Below are 18,689 nucleotides of genomic sequence, written 5' to 3'. Positions count from 1 at the left end.
GGCTTTTATTTCGGATCCTGATTTATTCCGTGAATTTCGTAATGCACAGAGAGATTCCAGCCAGCCGCGAGGTACTGGGACAGACACACACCCATACGCTGGGCAGACCCTTGGCTATGCAGTGGCCCCTTTGCATCGCCTGGCAGCGCGGAGGGGCCTCGGAGGGGGGGCAGCTGGGACTTCAGGCCTTTATTCACAGGCACCAGGTGCTGCGTGGGCCGTGCAGGGCGGGGGCTCAGGAGAGCAGTTTCACCAGCAGCAGCCCAGTCAGGCCAGGCAGGTAGAGGGCAAAGGAGAATTTCTCCGGGCTGGCCCCACTGGGGGTTGTTTTGGGGAGGGTGATATTTATAGGGGAAGGGGTGGGGGTGGGGGTGGTATTAGCGGGGGTAGCGGTTGTGGAAGGGGGGTTGATGGGTATTTTCTCCGCTGGAACAGAGGTCCCCCATAAAAAGACGTATCTGTAGGCTGCGGAAATCAGGGTGGTTTCAGGTTTAATCTCTTTTGTGGATGCAGTAGCGCAGCCTTTTCCAACAATTGTTGAAATAGCTGAATCTGAGGGAGACAATCAGCCTGTTATTAGGCGCTGGCAGCTCTGGTTCCTTCTCTGCCCCCAGAACCTCTGACTCCACCATCCAGCGGTTCCCACCTCTGCCTCCCGTTCCCACGCGCCCGGTGCTCTCCCTGCTCTCGCTGTAACCGGCCACGGCAGGGCGGGCGTCTGGTCCCCTCTCGTCTCCCCCGCGCCCCTTTCTGCAGCTCCACAAGACACTGAAGCTGGAGTTTGGGACCCAGCTGATTGCCGGGGGCGGCTCCTTCCCCAGCGCCCGGCACCCCTGGGGAACACGCCCGGCTCTCACCATCCCCGGCAGCCCCAACCGCTCGGTTCAGTTATTGTATAAACACCCCAAAGTGCTGGGAGTCCTGGCCACACACTGAGAACAGGAGCTTCCGCACTGAGCAATAGCTTAGCTCCACCTTAAACATACAGGGGGTGGGGTCTAGTGGTTAGAGCAGTGGGGCTGGGAGCCAGGACTCCTGGGTTCTCTCCCCAGCTCTGCATCATCAACATAACAACCCTTCCCATGGCAAGAGACGCGTTGTCATAACTCCAGGAGCAGGGCGGCATCACTGAGAGGGGGGAACTGGTGAGGAAGGGAAAATTTCCAAATTCCTCTCTCCTTCCCTCCGGCCAAAACCCCCCCTTGGCTGCCCCCACCCGCCCAAGGGCCCAGCACAGACTAGTTTTCACCAGTCTCTGGGGAGTTCCTCAGGTGTGAGATTCCCGGGGTAGCTCCCGCACTGCGGCCAGCTGGCAACATTTACCGTTCACTAGGTACCCAGTGAAATCCATGCAATAGGTCTCGTCCCCGGTACAAGGGGTGACTGAGTTGTTGCAGACGGTGAAGTTCAGAGCAAAGCAGGTGGGGCACTGCAGCCCGTTCTTGGTGGTGTTCCCCGTAGGCACTGAGAACCGACAGAGAGAGAGAGAGAGAGATGGTCACAGGGTGGGTTAAACCTCATTCAACCTGTGGGATGTGCCCACTGCCGTGCATTGCCCGAGCACGTGAAGGCCCCACCCCCCGTCCGACAGCATTTCTCCATCTGTCTGTGACACAACTATCTGTGAACGCCGCATCCGATCAGTTCCAGATCCCGGCGAGTTTGAAGGTGGAGCCTGACAGGTTCAGGGAGGTTTAGATTTGAGCCTATCCCGGCTGCTACCCCCTCTCTCACGTGCAGCCCTCGCCCGTCTGGTTTCACATGGGCTCCGACTCGAGTAAATGGATGTTGGGGGCAGTAAAGGGGAGAAATGGGAACAAATACAGTTGTGCCGGGGCTTGTCCACATGAACCATTCAACTGTAGTAAGGGGCGGGGGAGTCTAAAGATCCACTGGGGTGTGAATCGACCCTGACCCAGCCTGCCATGGCCTAGCTGTCCACGTGCCCCCTGCTGATGCACGTGAACCGTTCATTAATGTGATTTAAGCTAGTCCAATTTCAGGGTGCTCTAACAAGCTGTTAACGTGCATCAGCAGGGGGCACGCGGAGAGCTAGATTCACACCCCAGCTCAGCGCCGTCTAACTGTTCCTGTGGACAAACCATGAAACAGGGACGGTAAAAACAGACCCATAACTTACCTCCAAGTATAGCCGAGTTACAGTTATCTGTGTCGTTGCATTGTGTGGTGTTGATCCTGAAATACTTGCCATTCCCAACAGTGAAAGAGATGGGGACTTTGATGTCACTTTTATAGTTACTTAGACATTCTTTGTAGAAGAACGGGGTCCTTGTCCCATCTTTGTTAAGAAAACCAAAATAGAAAATGAGAGACTCAGAGGGAAATCTCAAGTAACAGCAGTGAGGTTACTTTACCTCCATGATTGGCCCTGGGGCAACAGTTGCTGGGATCCGGTGTCCAGTTTGGGGCCCACAATTCAAGAAGTTAAAGAGGAACCCGGGTCTAAACTCCACCCCAAATTGCATCAGCTAGCCTGAGGTTAAAGGGTTTTGTGGGTGGATAGTAGGGGGAGGTGTGGGGGCTAGGGCTAAACCTCGGGTCACAGCCCATGTTAACTCTGCAGTGAAGCCGTACCCTGAGTGGGTGGAAGTTTGAATAAACCCATGTGTGACTGTGCTGGGAAAATTTCCTGAGTGTGGTCAGACAGCGAGAGAGAGATGGGTGTATGGAGATTAGATAGTGTGACTAAGTGGGGGGTTTTCTGGTTTTCGGGGGAGTTTCAAGGGTTTGCATGCGGAGGGGGTGGGACTCAGTTTCCCTGGGTGTTACTGGTTTAACGAGGTGAGGGGAGAGGGAGTATGTTTTGCAGAGGACCGGAGAGAGGACGTGGGGACCCAGCCGGTGGCCGGGAGGATGGATACCCCAGCGACCGGTGACCTGGCGACCTGGTGACCCAGAGGCCCAGCTGAGGAGACGCAGCCGGTTCTGGCCAGTGGGAGGACAATGGGCTGCAGAGTGAGGACCCAGTGACCTGACCAGCCGGTTCCAGCCAGAGGGAGAAGCAGGAGAGGAGGCACCGGTTTACGACCCTGTTTACCTGGAGGGAAGACAATGGACAGAGGCGGGGCCTGGGGCCAGGGGATCTCAGATGCCCAGCTGGGAGCAGGGGGGCTCTGGGCTGGAGAGGGGGAGCAGGCAGGGCCCACCTGGATGCAGGGAGACTGGGATGTGCTGGGCTGAGGGAGCCCAGGCGTGAGGCCAGAGAGTTTCCTGTGCTGTGTTCAACTCTCAATAAACCCTCCTGTTTCATGCTGGCTGAGAGTCACTCCGGTCTAGAGAACAGGGTTGCATCAACCCCTTTGGGGGTGGAGGCCCCGGGGGTCCAGAGTGAGTGGACTCCCTGAGGGGGCCCACAGCAGAGACAGACGTGCAAAGGCTCAGAGAGGTGCGGATCCAGGAGGTGGAGGGGCCTGACCCCGAGAGAGAGTGGACCCCCGAGAAGGGCTGTCTCACTAAAAGGGGCACCCCCCATGGACCGCACGGGGCCAAGAGTGGGCACGACCTGTGAGTCCGTGACAACGTGGTGTCAGAAGTGGGATCTTTCGCGGCTGCACCCTGTAGACGTTGGCTGCGGGCGCAGGCACTTTGCAGTGAGTGGCTGCCAGCGATAGAACGAGGGTATTGAACGGAACCAGCCTGGAAATGGCCTAGAACCAGCTCCGTAAGAGCGACCTGGCCCGTCTCTGCAGGGAGAGGGGGCTGAGCGTGGGGAGGCTCACTAAGGAGCGGCTGATTGCTCAGCTTGTAGAGAATGACCCGTCTGAGGCGCAGGCTCCAGACCCCAGGGGGGCTCCCGGGGTGCCCGGAGAGCCGGGGGGTAGCCGGGGGGGCAGTCTGTGTAGTGACCGGGAGTGGGTCAGACCTGACTCCCCAGTCAGCACAGGGAGACCCCAGACAGGTTCCTCCCTAGAGGAGCTGTGGAGACTGGAGCTGCAGCTGAAAGCAAAGGAGCTGGAGCTGGAGGATCGGAGGCTGGTGGACAGAGAGAGAGAACGAGCGGACCGTGTAGAACAGCGGAAGCACGAGTTGGAGATGGACGAGAGGCGGGCCAAGAGGGCCTGCCGCGGGGTAAGTGGGGAAGGGCCCCGAGACGCCAGTGTTGTGGGGAATCTAGACACCAAACTGCTGCCCCAGTTCAAGGAGGGGGGGATATTGATGCCTACCTCACAGCCTTTGAGAAGGCTTGTGAACTGAACCAGATTGATCCCGCAGACAGGCTTCGCTGTCTGACCCCCCTGCTGGGTCCCAAAGCCATACAGGCGTTCAGCCAAATGGATGGTGTTGAGACGGGGGACTACGACCTGTTCAAACAGGCTTTGCTGCTGAAGTTTGAACTGACCCCCGAGGCGTACAGGAAACGGTTCCGGGGTGTGCGCAAGGCCTCAGGTGTCTCTTACAAGGAGGTCACCAACTTGCTGGGGGAATATCTCCGCAAGTGGGGGAAGGGCGCAGGAGCCACTACCGCAGAGGATGTGTATAACCTGGTGGGGTTGGAGCAGCTGTATGACATCTGCCCTCCGGACCTTAAGATGTGGCTAGTGGACCGGAAGCCCAAAGAGCTGCGCCGTGCAGGGGCGCTGGCAGATGAGTTCGTGGACAGTAGATCGGGGGTAGGGGGGAGACCCACATCAGGGACTCATAAAGGGAGTCACCCTGAGCCCTCTCAAAGGTGGGACTCCAGGAAGCCCTACTCAGGGGTGCCCGGGACTGCCGGGGCGGGGCGACCCCCCTCGTGGGACTTGAGAGACGTGAGGTGTAATTACTGTGGCCAAAAGGGGCACAAGGTGTCACAGTGCCTGAAGATGAAGGAAATGGCAGCCAAGCAGAACCCGCGGGGTGTTAACTGGGTGGAAGGCCACCGAGAGGGGGCACCGCCGGGCCCAGGGGCTGCAGTTGAGAGGGCCGTGCCAGGGGGAGGGGACCGCCAGGCCAGGCCAGCAAGGGAAGGCGGGGCCCCAGGTCCAGAGCACCCGTACCCAATCCGCCGGGTGAGCGTGGGACAGGCCCCGGGGAACAATCGCCACATCATCCCCATTGAGGTGGGGGGAAGACGTGTCCAGGGGTTCTGGGACACGGGTGCAGAGGTGACGCTGGCGCGGTCTGAGGTGGTGGAACCAGACCAGCTAGTGCCCGATGCCTACCTGACCCGGAGGGGAGTGTTTGGGCCCCCCGTCAAGGTGCCTGTAGCGAGGATACACCTGAAATGGGGGGCTAAGGAGGGACCCAAAGAGGTTGGGGTGCACGACCACCTGCCTACCGAAGTGCTAATGGGTAATGACTTGGAGAATTGGCCGGATGACACTCATAGCGCCCTGGTCCTTACCCGGAGCCAGAGCCAGCGAGGGGCGCGGGACCTCCCGAGGAGGGGGGCTGAAGCGCCAAGGGTAGGGCTCGACAGGGCTGGGCCGGAGCCTCCATCCCAGGGTGGGGAAACTGAGGCGCCACCAGCCAGGGCTGTAGCCTCAGACCCAGCAGCTGAATTCCAAACGGAGCTGCAGGTGGATCCCTCCCTGGAGAAACTGAGGGCCCTGGCTAGCCACGACAGTGCAGGATCCCAGGGGGAGGACTGCCGGGAGCGATTCCTGTGGAAGAAGGGATTCCTGTACCGGGAATGGACTGGTTCAGGGCGAACTGAATCTTGGAAAGTCGGGAGGCAGCTGGTGGTTCCCCAGAGGTACCGCCGCAAACTGTTGTTCTTGGCCCACGATATCCCCCTTTCGGGGCATCAGGGCATCCGGCGCACCAGGCAGAGGCTGCTGCAGAACTTTTACTGGCCCGGGGTCTTTGACGCTATCCGACAGTATTGCGGGACCTGTGACTCCTGCCAGAGGGTGGGAAAGGCCCGGGATAAGTGTAAAGCCCCGCTAAGACCTTTGCCTATCATAGAAGAGCCTTTCCAGAAGGTGGCCGTGGACATAGTGGGTCCCCTCAGCAGGGTGACCCGGTCAGGGAAGAAATACATCCTGGTGGTGGTAGATTTTGCTACGCGCTACCCCGAGGCGGTGGCCTTGTCCTCTATTGAGGCAGACACCGTGGCAGACGCGCTGCTGACCATCTTCAGCAGAGTGGGGTTCCCCAAGGAGGTCCTTACAGACCAGGGGTCTAACTTCATGTCGACCCTGCTCCAGTGCTTGTGGGAGAAGTGTGGGGTCCGACACACCTGGGCCTCAGCCTACCACCCTCAGTCCAACGGGCTAGTGGAGAGGTTCAATGGGACCCTAAAGAGGATGCTGAAAACCTTTATGGACCAGCACCCGCAGGACTGGGACAAGTATTTACCCCACCTGCTGTTCGCATATAGGGAAGTGCCCCAGGAATCCACAGGGTTCTCCCCGTTCGAGTTGCTGTACGGAAGGAGGGTGAGGGGGCCCCTGGACTTGATGAGAGCCGAGTGGGAGGGAAAGGCCTCTCCCGATGGGGAATCAGTGGTAGAGTATGTACTGACTTTCCGGGAAAAGCTCGTGGAGCTCATGGGCTTGGCTAGGGGGAACCTAGCAAGGGCCCAGAGGAAGCAGAAGGTCTGGTACGACCGCTCAGCCCGTGCCCGCTCATATGCTACCGGGGATCAGGTGATGCTCCTCATCCCCGTGAGGAAGAACAAGCTGCAAGCGGCCTGGGACGGCCCCTTCACGGTCATCAGACAGGTAAACGAGGTGAACTATGTGGTGGAACTGTCCAACCGGGCTCACAGCCACCGGGTGTATCACGTCAACATGATGAAGCCGTACTGGGACAGGGAGAAGTTGGTGCTGGCTGTGTGTGGGCAGTGGGAGGAGAAAGGAGAGGACCCCCTGGTGGGACTCCTCCCTGAGGCTGGGGCTAACCCCTCGCTAGAATCAATTCCCCTCTCAGACCAGCTAACCCCTGCCCAGCAGGCAGAGATCAGAGCCGTGCTGCATTCATACCGGCAGCTGTTCTCCAGCCGGCCTGGGCTCACTAACCTGGCTGTCCACCGGGTGGAGACGGGAACCAACCCTCCCATCAGGTGTTCCCCATTCAGGGTCACTGGGAAAACAGCCCAGGACCTGGAGAGAGAGGTCGGGGACATGCTGGCTTTAGGGGTGATCCAGCCGTCCGCCAGTCCCTGGGCCTCACCCGTGGTGCTGGTCCCCAAGAAGGACGGGTCGATCCGGTTCTGTGTGGACTATCGGAAGCTCAATGCCATTACCGTGTCCGATGCCTACCCCATGCCTAGGACCGATGAGGTCCTAGACAAGTTGGGGGGTGCCCGGTACCTCACTACCATGGATCTTACCAAAGGCTACTGACAGGTGCCTCTGGACCCGGAGACCAGGGCGAAGTCAGCCTTCACCACACCAATAGGGCTCTTCGAGTTCCTGGTCCTGCCTTTCGGCCTCAAGGGGGGACCTGCCACCTTCCAGCGCCTGGTGGATCAGTTACTAAGGGGGATGGAGGGCTTTGCACTAGCGTATATTGACGATATCTGTGTCTTTAGCCAGACCTGGGAGGAACATGTGTCCCAGGTGAAGAGAGTGCTGGGTCGCCTCCAGGATGCAGGACTGACCATAAAAGCGGAAAAGTGCAAGGTGGGGATGGCAGAGGTTTTATACCTGGGCCACAAGGTGGGGGGCAGCCACCTGAAGCCGGAGCCGGCCAAAGTGGAGGCAATCAAGGCCTGGCCACTCCCCAGACTAAGAAGCAGGTCCAGGCTTTCATTGGGATGGCAGGGTACTACCGGAGGTTTGTGCCCCACTTTAGCTCCCTGGCAGCTCCCCTCACGGAGCTGTGTCGGAAGGGAAAGCCGGACAAGGTGATCTGGACCGAGCAGTGCCAGAGGGCTCTCTGTGCGCTGAAGGGGGCACTTATCCAGGGCCCGGTGCTGGTAAACCCGGATTTTAACAAACCCTTCCTGGTGTTCACTGACGCCTCGGACACAGGGCTGGGGGCAGTACTGATGCAAACTGATACTAAGGGGGGAAGACACCCCATTGTGTACCTGAGCAAGAAGCTGCTGCCCCGGGAGCAGCACTATGCGGCCATAGAGAAGGAATGCCTGGCCATGGTGTGGGCCCTTAACAAACTGCAGCCATATCTATTTGGGCGGCGCTTCACCGTGTACACCGACCATTCGCCCCTGATGTGGCTGCACCAAATGAAAGGGGCTAATGCCAAGCTGCTGAGGTGGGCCCTGCTCCTCCAGGGGTATGACATGGAGGTGGTCCATGTGAGGGGGAGTGCCAATGTTATAGCGGATGCTTTATCGCGGGGCGGGGACCCTGAACTTCCCCAGGTCACTGGCTAAGTGACCCTGCTCCGTTCAGCCTGTTCCAGCCGGTTCCAGCCAGAGGGAGAAGCAGGAGAGGAGGCCCCGGTTTACGACCTTGTTTACCTGGAGGGAAGACAATGGACAGAGGCGGGGCCTGGGGCCGGGGATCTCAGATGCCCAGCAGGGGGGCTCGGGGCTGGAGAGGGGAAGCAGGCAGGGCCCACCTGGAGGCAGAGAGACTGGGATGTGCTGGGCTGAGGGAGGCCAGGCCTGAGGGTCAGAGAGTTTCCTGTGCTGTGTTCAACTCTCAATAAACCCTCCTGTTTCATGCTGGCTGAGAGTCACTCCGGTCTAGAGAACAGGGTTGCATCAACCCCTTCGGGGGAGGAGGCCCCGGGGGTCCAGAGCGAGTGGACTCCCTGAGGGGGTCCATGGCAGAGACAGACGTGCAAAGGCTCAGAGAGGTGCAGATCCAGGAGGTGGAGGGGCCGGACCCCGAGAGAGAGTGGACCCCCGAGAAGGGCTGTCTCACTGAAAGGGGCACCCCCCATGGACCGCACGGGGCCTAGAGTGGGCGCGACCTGTGAGTCCGTGACAGATAGATATAGACAGCCCACGTTAAAGCTGATGCTGTGCTATGCATCCTTCTTATAGGGTAAGTGGAAGGAGCCATTAAATCTCTTTAATTCAATAGAAGGATGAACAAAAATGGGTCTGTAACTCAGGGTTTCATTTTAAAAGGGCAAACGTTGAGAAGTGAAGGGAACCAGTGAAATCCGCCGGCCTGAAGACCTCAGGGAGTTGAACACGGAGAAGGTTTGGAATCTCTTTAAGTCAAGTGGGCAAAAACTACCTAGAATTTGCATCCCAAGCAAGGGGAAAAACTTGTAAGGCAGGGCTTCAGCCCTGAGCAGGTGAATAACGGCTTCGGACAGGACCCTGGGAGCAAGCCGACAGTCTACAAGGGATCTCAGCGCCAATCTCCTGTTTTTAACACATTTCAGAACGGGCATTTCTATCAAAGCAGCTTCGCTTGTTGAAGCGCAGCCATCCATTGTGGAGATGAAAACTTAGTGGAATCCTGGCCCCACTAAAGTGAATAGGAGATTTGCAATTTGGGGTGAGGATTTTGAACCGCCGTGTCTTCCAGTCGCTACGTAAGACACCGTAACGTTGCCTGAGCCTTGAGCACAGACTGAGTGTTCTGTGCCGGGTGAATGTGCTTTGTTGATGGACTGTTTGGGGTTGGCCTTAGCAATGAGGATGGTGACAGACTACAGGATAGGATGTGCCTGGGTTGAAGGCAATGTCACCTACCCAGTGTAATATCTTCTGCCACGGAGAGGCAGCCACCAGTAGCCTTGTTGTCTTGGCAGGTTCCTGCAGCGAAACTGCAGGTCTCCGTTTGGCCAAAGCACGTGTCACATGTCAGGGTCTCACCTGGAGAAAGAAGAACAAGTGTTTCCTTCTTACTGTTGTGTAACAGTGTCACCTCTGACATGTCTTCATAAGAACGGCCAGACTGAGTCAGACCAAAGGTCCATCTAGCCCAGTATCCTGTCTACCGACAGTGGCCAATGCCAGGTGTCCCAGAAGGAATGAACAGAACAGGTAATCAAGTGATCCATCTCCTGTCATCCATTCCCAACTCCTGGCAAACAGAGCTGAGACACCATCCCTGCCTGTCCTGGCTATTACCCAATGATGGACCTATCCTCCATGAACTTATCTAGTTCTTGTTTGAACCCTGTTATAGTCTTGTCCTGTACAACGTCCTCTGGCAAAGAGTTCCACGGGTTGACCAAGCGTTGTGTGAAGAAATACTTCCTTTTGTTTGTTTTAAACCTGCAACCTATTAATTTAAGTCAGTGACACCTAGTTCTTGTGTTATGAGGAGTAAATAACACTTCCTTATTTACTTTCTCCACACCAGTCATGATTTTATAGACCTCTATCATATCATGGAATCATAGAAGATTAGTGTTGGAAGAGACCTCAGGAGGTCATCTAGTCCAACCCCCTGCTCAAAGCAGAACCAACACCAACTAAACTTTGTCAAGCCAGGCCTTAAAAACCACTAAGGATGGAGATTCCACCACCTCCCTAAGTAACCCATTCCAGTGCTTCACCACCCTCCTAGTGAAATAGTGTTTCCTAATATCCAACCTAAACCTCCCCCACTGCAACTTGAGACCATTGCTCCTTGTTCTGTCATCTGGTACCACTGAGAACAGTCTAGATCCATCCTCTTTGGAACCCCCCTTCAGATAGTTGAAAGCAGCTATCAAATCCCCCCTCATTCTTCTCTTCTGCAGACTAAATAATCCCAGTTCCCTCAGCCCCTCCTCGTAAATCATGTGTCCCAGCCACCTGATCATTTTCGTTGCCCTCCTCTGGACTCTCTCCAATTTGTCCACATCCCTTCTGTAGTGGGGGGCCCCAAACTGGATGTAATACTCCAGATATGGACTCACCAGTGCCGAATCAATGGGAATAATCACTTCCCTCGATCTGCTAGCAATTCTCCTACTAATACAGCCCAATATGCCATTATCCCCACTTAGTCATCTTTTTTCCAAGCTGAAAATTCTGTCTTATTATTCTCTCCTCATACGGAACCTGTCCTATACCCCTAATCATTTTTGTAGCCCTTTTCTGTACCTTTTCCAATTCCAATATACCTTTTTTGAGATGGGGCGATGCAGTATTCAGGATGTGGGCATAGCATGGATTTATACTGAGGCAATATGATATTTTCTGTCTCATTATCTATCCCTTTCCTGATGATTCCCAACATTTTGTTCGCTTTTCTGATTGCCGCTGCACATCGAGTGGATGTTTTCAGAGAACTATCCACAGTGACTCCAAGATCTCTTTCTTGAGTGGTAACAGCTAATTTAGTCCCCATCGTTTTATATGTAGAGTTGGGATTATGTTTTCCAATGTGCATTACTTTGCATTTATCAACACTGAATTTCATCTGCCATTTTGTTACCCAGTCACCCAGTTTTGAGAGATCCTTTTGTAGCTCTTCGCAGTCTGATTTAGACTTAAGTATCGTGAGTAATTTTGTATGATCTGCAAATTTTGCCACCTCACTGTTTACCCCTTTTTCCAGATCATTTATGAATATGTTGAACAGCACTGGGCCCAGTACAGACCCTTGGGAGACACCACTATTTACCTCTCTCCATTCTGAAAACTGACCATTTAAACCTACCCTTTGTTTCCTATCTTTTAACCAGTTACCGATCCATGAGAGAACCTTCCCTCTTATCCCATGACAGCTTACTTTGCTTAAGGGCCTTTGGTGAGGGACCTTGTCAAAGGCTTTCTGAAAATCTAGATCCACTGGATCCCCCTTGTTCACATGCTTGTTGACCCGCTCAAAGAATTCTAGTAGATTGGTGAGGCGTGATTTCCCTTTACAAAAAAACATGTTGACTCTTCCCCAACAAATCATGCTCATCCATGTGTCTGACATTCTGTTCATTATTATAGTTTCAACCAGTTTGCCAGGTACTGAAGTCGGGCTTACTGGCCTGTAATTACTGGGATCAGCTCTTGAGTCTTTTTTAAAAATTGGCGTCACATTAGCGATCCTCCTGTCATCTGGTACAGAACCTGATTTAAATGATAGGTTGCAGATGACAGTTAGTAGCATATCCGCAATTTGACATTTGAGTTCCTTCAGACCTCTTGGGTGAATACCATCAGGTCCTGGTGACTTATTACTGTTTAGTTTATCAATGTGTTCCAAAACCTCCTCTAATGACACCTCAATCTGGGACAGTTCCTGAGATTTGTTACCTGAAAAGAATGGCTCAGTTTGGGGAATCTCCCTCACATCCTGAGCTGTGAAGACCGATGCAAAGAATTCATTTAGTTTCTCTGCAATGGCCTTATTGTCCTGAGTGCTCCTTTAGCATCTTGATCGTCCAGTGGCCCCACTGGTTGTTTAGCAGCTTCCTGCTTCTGCTATTACTTTTGGAGTCTCTGGCTAGCTGTTCTTCAAATTCTTTTTTGGCCTTACTAATTATATTTTTACATTTCACTTGCCAGAGTTTATGCTCCTTTCTATTTTCCTCAGTAGGATTTAACTTCCACTTTATAAAGGATGCCTTTTTGCCTCTCGCTGCTTCTTTTACTTTGTTTAGCCACGGGGGCTCTTTTTTGGTTCTCTTACTATGTTTTTTACTTTGAATTAAAATTTAAGTTGAGCCTCTGTTATGGTGTCCCTAAAAAGTTACCATGCAGCTTGCAGAGATTTCACGTTTGGCGCTGTACCTTTTAATTTCTGTTTAACTAACTTCCTCATTTTTGTGTAGTTCCCCTTTCTGAAATTAAATGCTACAGTGTTGGGCCGCTGTAGTGTTTTCCCCGCCACAGAGATGTTAAATTTAATTATATTATGGTCACTATTACCATACGGTCCAGCTATATTCATCTCTTGGACCAGATCCTGTGCTCCACTTAGGACTAAATCAAGAATTGCCTCTTCTCTGGTGGGTTCCAGGACCAGCTGCTCCAAGACCAGTCATTTAAGGTGTCAAGAAACTTTATCTCTGCATCCCGTCCTGAGGTGATATGTACCCAGTCAGTATGGGGATAGTTAAAATCCCCCATTATAATTCAGTTTTTTATTTTTATAGCCTCTCTAATCTCCCTGAGCATTTCACAGTCACTATCATCATCCTGGCCAGGTGGTTGGTTATATATCCCTCCTGCTATATTCTTATTATCCAAGCATGGAATTACAATCCATGGAGATTCTGCGGGACAGTTTGGTTCATTTAAGATTTTTACTTCATTTGACTCTACGCTTATTTTCACATATATTACCCCTCCCCCACCAGCACCATCTGCTCCAAACGAGCCGAGGGGTTAACAGATCCGATTTCCTCCTGGACACTCAGCAATTGCACAATCTCAGACTCTGGGCAGTGGTACTGGGGGGGGACAAATTGGGGACGGGTCAAAGGGACAGTGCTTTCCCCAAGCTTCACCCATAAAATAAGCTCCGCCCACCCCAGATGTGGCTCCCGTTGTGCAGGTATTCACAGTACTGGAGAGTCACTCGCTTTGCAGCCTGCATTGGCTGAGTCCATTGCACGGCCCGGGGCTCCTTGCAGCCCCCCATTATCCTCACAAACTCCTTGTGTGTCCCTCCCACCCCGCTGAATTTCAGGGATGCCATGTAGCCCCCCCCCACCTCATGCCAGGGGCTCTATGTGCCCCCCATTCCCTATTCCCCCCCATACCAGGGTCCCTGATTCACTCCAATGCCAGGGGCTCTGTCTTCCCCCCCCCATTTCCCCTCCCGCGTACCAGGGTCTCCCCCTTCTCCCCCCATGCCAGGGGCGCTGTGTGTCGCCCATTCCCCCCCCCCTCCACCATCATCCTTGTTTCTATCTGGGAGATCAGCCACTCAGGGTGTAACATGTTACGCTCCATGGGGACGCTGGGCTGGAGGCCGGGGTTGATGGGCTGGAAGGTGTCAATGGCACCACCAACTGGCTCGTTGACATACACAGTCACAGAGATGGTTGAAAGTGTGGCTGGACTGGCCAGACGCCAATGGCTCTGTGTGTCCCCAATTTCCCTCTTTCCGTTTTCTGATTTCCCCCCAAAGTCAATGTGGTTCTGCCCAGTGATGTCTAGAACATCCCCATAAATTCTGGAGTTAATGGAACGCAGCGTTCAAACGTTATTGGGTTGCATAGAAATAGGGAAAGGCCACTGATGTGAGTGCAGCCAGGCTCTCTGGGCTGCCAGCCGGCCAGCAGAGGGGTCTGTCAAAAAGATTTGGGGTGCAGAAGCCAGCTGTCTTGGCCCCTAGGCTCATGGGGATTGCTCCCCGTTGGGGAGGCTCTGTGATGACTGGTCCCCGAGATTTACAACCCGGTTACACGGCCCTTAGTCTTTGGGATGTAAAGGTGGCTTAAGGTAAAGCCAACTTTGCACACATCTCTCTGGATCAGCCCAGCCGTTCCCAATATGTGGGGAATGGGAAGGATGGAAATTGCCAGGCAAAAACAGAACAAAAGGACGTTCACTGTCCCGTGTTCCCCAAATTACCATTGATACAAGTGGCATTAACCACAGCACATGGACATGCTGGGGACCTCTTGGGGACATGTAAGTGAACAATCTCTGCCCTTCAGTCCTTATGTACAGCGCCCTGCACACAAGCTGTGTAAGTGCAGCAGCTTCACAACTTTTCTTTTAGAGACTCTAAGATTTTCAGGCTCTGATGCTGATCTAGTCTGAGCTCCTGCATCGTCCAAGCCAGAGAACCTGGCCCAGCCATTCTGCCATCCAGCCCATATCTGATGGTTGAGCTACAGCCAATATTTTAGAAGGGCGTCCAATCTCCATAGACAGTGTCCAAGGGGTGGAGAAGCTGCCCTGCCTCTTGAGAAGCTGCTGACAGAATTAATTCCACCTTCAATTGGTCTAAATTCAACTCCCAGCCATGAGATCTCATTCTGTCTCTGTTTGCTCAGTTGGAGAGCCTGGTGCGATCAGAAATTTTAGGTCTTATTCCAGGTTATCCTCAATCCCCTATAGTGTAATTTACTCCTATATTTAGTCCCTTTTATTTTGCAAAAGCAGTGCCGAGGGGCTTTAATAGACGTAAGAATTCAGGGCAGTATCCAGTAATGGTGTCCTTCAGGCCTGGTCTACACTATACAGTTAAGTTGATATAACTGCAGCGCTTGGGAAGAAGGGGAACCACACCGTGAGTGCCGCATCTAGGCCAACCCAACCCCTGGAGTAGACGCAGCTGGGCTGACGGGTGAATGCTTCCCTCGGCCTGGCTACTGGCTCAGGGAGGTGAGTTCCTAGAATGATGGAAAAGCCCCATCCATTGGGACAGGCGACGGCTTCACTCCGGGGCTCTGCCGGCCCAGCTCCAGCACTGTGGCTAAGCGGCTACAGTAGTTGTAGTGTAGACTGTGCCTTACACAATACACAGAACTAATCCCCCCTCCCTGCACATGCTGGATGTTCCCCTGACTGGGGATCCGTGGGGTATAAAGGGTCCAAGTCCAGGACGGTTTAAATGGCCACAGCAGCGGATGACTCACCTTGTGCACTCGTTGTAGCTAGGAGAGCAGGGAGAAGGCAGAGGATGAAGGAAACCATCCTGGTGCTGGGAGGCGCACGGGGCTGGGCTCGGAGCTGAACAGAGCTTCTCACGGCTGACACAGCGACCTCTGTCGGGGGGAAGGAGGAGAGAGTCAAGACCGAAATGAGGAAGGAAAGGGAATTATAGCCAAGATTTGGGGCAGGGTGGAGCACCAGGCAACAGAGCTGCACAAATAACAGATCTTTGGTTCACTGGCAGTTCTAAAAGATCGGGGGGGCGGGGGGGAATTGTTTTGAGTTGGCCCAATTTCTTGTCCAACTGAAAAGCCGAACAAAAATGGTTTTGGTTCATTTTCAAGCATTTGGGAAGATTTTAACATTGGCTTAAATAGAAATGTTGCCAACATTTTTTAAATGAAAAGACATTTTGAGTTGAAAAAAAAATCAGCACGTCTAATTCTGGAAATACCCAGACCAAACGTTTCCGTTTTGTCAAGATTTTTTTTTCTAGGATATTTTTTTCAGCTGAAACAGGCCGGCGAAATTGACACAAATTTGCAAAATGTTTCAGTCTCCCTGAACCTGCATTTTTCACTGGAGAAACATTTTGGTCGAAAAATTTCTCCCAATGCTCTCACGCCACAGACATGCCCAGAGATAACAGAGTGGGAGTTCTGGGGCAGACCCCTGCATGGCGCTATTTTTTAAATCCCACTCCCACCCGCTCCTGAACTGTTCCTTGCATTTTTATTTCGCTCCCATCCGCAAAGACCTTAGATCCCGCAAATCCCACAAGAGAGACAGAGTCCCTCGGGCTACTTTTAAACAAAACAGTCTGGTTAATATATTATACATATAAACGGAAGATAGACATAATTTTTACCATTAAAAGCATGAAACAAATCTTACTTAAACCATGTAAAACGTCGTTTAACTGCAGTTATAACAGACACCGAATCTCTTTCTATCCTCTGGTTAAATTTAAGGGTAAAAACCAACTTGCTTTATATTGCTGAAACTCTATTGATGACAAGCTGCTGCCCTGTGTTTTCCCGCATATTACCACACTCTGCTTTCTTTGCCCACCCAATCCTGCCCGCAACAAAGTACTTTTACCCACTCTTTTACCCATACTTTTATTATGGCAGGAGGTCCTGCGGGTCCCGTGGGATCCCAGTCCCGCTGCAGGGCTCTAGGCTGGCCCAGGTTTCCACTCTCTCGTCCGTATTGGCTCCAGGTCTGCACCGTCCCTTCTGACATGGGGCGACCGACGCTGCCTGTGGGGCACCAGGGTCAGAGCATCCTGCTGATCTGCAGAGGGGCACTACAGTGTTTTCCACATTATCTCCATCCCTTGGGCAGCCCAACGGCTTGTTCGCTTCTCTCTTCTGCAGCTGCACAGCGAGCTGAGGTGTCCATTGATCTTCCTACGGGGACGCTCTGGTCCCTTCCCTGGATCAGCCCAGTTCAGTTAGAGCCTGTCAGGTCTAGGCATGCTACAAACCCCCGACCTCCCCATGTGCGTTACTTTGCATTGATCAAAACAACTTCATCTGCCATCGCGTTGCCCATCGACCCAGCTCCGTTCGATCTCGCTGAAGTTCCCGATTAACCTCAGTAAGTTGAATCCTCTGCAGATTTCACCACCTCCTCGCTCACCCCCCTTGCAGATCATTTGAGTACCTTGAACGCTGGGTCGAGGATAGAGCTTGGAGGCCTCCGCTTTTAAGCTTTTGCCATCACACAAAATTCCCATGAATTCCCACTCTGTTTTCTATAGACACAAGGTGGGGGAAGAGACGAGCTTCCGAGCGACACAGAGCTCTTCTGCGGGTCAGCGGAGCTCGAGAGCTTGTGTCTCTCCCCAGCAGAAGCTGGTCCAATAAAAGCTATTCCCTCACCCACCTTGTCTCTCTGATATCCTGGGACCCACACGGCTACAACAACGCTGCAAACTCCTGTTCTCTGGCTATTGTCCAGGTTCTGCTCCATGACAGTCCATTGCCTCCCGCCCCAGGACTGCTTCGATTCCGTACTGTCCTACGGTGAGGGAGTTTGCTGAAGGCTTTTGGAAAGTCCAAATCAAGTATGTCGACTGGTTCCTCTCTGCTCCCTAAACCTGGGATGTTCAAAGCAGCTGAAGAGAGTCCGAGGCCCGACTCCCATGGAGTTTCAGCAGATGCTGGCCCCCGCGCTGCTGGTTTTGCCTTTGAAAATCTCCCTATTTCGTTCACACACCATTCCATGAGTGGGGCTTCTTTTCCTTTGCACAAACTGAGCTGCTTTATCCCTGCTCTATCATCATCGTGGGGTTTCACCATTCACAATATAGCTCCAGCCTTTACGCATTTTGCAGCAGATCATGGAAGATTGCAAAGGATAATATAACAAGGCATTAAAAACTCTTACCTTCAGCCACACAATGGTTCCGTTCACCTCCAAGTTCTCTGTAAATTGAAGAGATGCACTAACCTGTCTAGCACAGCCCCTTTCCTCTGTATATAGGCCAAAGATAGAATTGGAATCATATATATATTGGGAGTAATGATTGACTGAAATGTAACATGTTATACGATCCTCACGCCTGGCCACTCCCTCTTTAAGTACAATTCAGACCGACTCTTTCTCAACCCATCAGCTTGTGTTTTATAAAATTTGTCTCATAAAGTCTGCTGGTTCGTGCAACAGAGATAAGAGGTGATATTCAGCTCAGTCGCCAGGGTAGAGGTGTGGCTGTTTGCACATTAGAGGTGTTTAACCAGATCATGGGATGGGGTAGATCATAGAGCGACGGCAAATTCACAGCAAATGAGGATCAGGCCCCACTGACTTCAATGGGGCTAGGGCCAATTGACACCGGTCCGGGATCTGGTTCCATTAACTCTAATGGAGCGACGGCCGATTGACACCAAATGGGGGGTCCAGTGAAACTTCCAAGGTAACTAAGGTTGGCTATGGAGTTGGCCCCATTACAACAGCTCCCCTCCCACTCCCAGTACAGGTTGCTAAAGTACTTCTCATTAAATTGTGTAAATATTCATTGGTGACACATTTTCTTCCCCACCCCATGTCAAGGGCATTGCGGCAAACTGGGTCTCACGCACATGACATTGCACCCGGCTGGGGGAATTTAGTTATAGAATAACTGAGTGGAGAAGAGCATTTCAGCCTTGGTTTTATTTCAGGTCAGTTTTGCTCCCGGAGGTTGTCAAGATTGGTAAGGGGCTTCCAGAGAGAAGCCAGGTGTTAGGATCGCAAGGAGTCTAAAGAGAGAGAGTGGTCGGAGATCGACTGATGAACAGTGCAATGGAAAACCTGGGGATTAGTTATATTAATGCAAGGCTCAGAT

General features: G+C 53.0%; 2 protein-coding genes across 2 annotated transcripts in view; both read right to left on the bottom strand.

The window, feature by feature from the left end:
- The window catches only part of LOC112103300 (phospholipase A2 inhibitor and Ly6/PLAUR domain-containing protein-like), an 83,157-nt gene extending 65,340 nt beyond the window's left edge, over positions 1-17,817 (bottom strand). Inside the window, exon 1 of the mRNA XM_026659654.1 lies at positions 17,750-17,817. The gene's annotated coding sequence lies outside the window, so the exon portion shown is untranslated. The remainder of the gene's footprint in view (positions 1-17,749) is intronic.
- On the bottom strand, positions 236-15,433 carry LOC113408019 (phospholipase A2 inhibitor and Ly6/PLAUR domain-containing protein-like). The gene is made up of 5 exons (XM_026659653.1): positions 15,340-15,433; positions 9,566-9,688; positions 2,141-2,299; positions 1,324-1,464; positions 236-552 (listed from the first exon to the last, which is right to left on the bottom strand). Exons 1-5 carry the CDS (start codon positions 15,395-15,397, stop codon positions 236-238), a joined length of 798 nt encoding a protein of 265 aa, XP_026515438.1. The 5' UTR covers positions 15,398-15,433.
- Positions 17,818-18,689: the final 872 nt, after the last annotated feature.

This window comes from Terrapene carolina, unplaced genomic scaffold, assembly GCF_002925995.2.
Source record: "Terrapene carolina triunguis isolate 2854851 unplaced genomic scaffold, T_m_triunguis-2.0 Scaffold647, whole genome shotgun sequence".
Lineage (NCBI taxonomy): Eukaryota > Metazoa > Chordata > Testudines > Emydidae > Terrapene > Terrapene triunguis.
The sequence above is the reverse complement of the archived record's forward strand: the minus strand, read 5'-3'. Positions and strand labels throughout refer to the sequence as shown.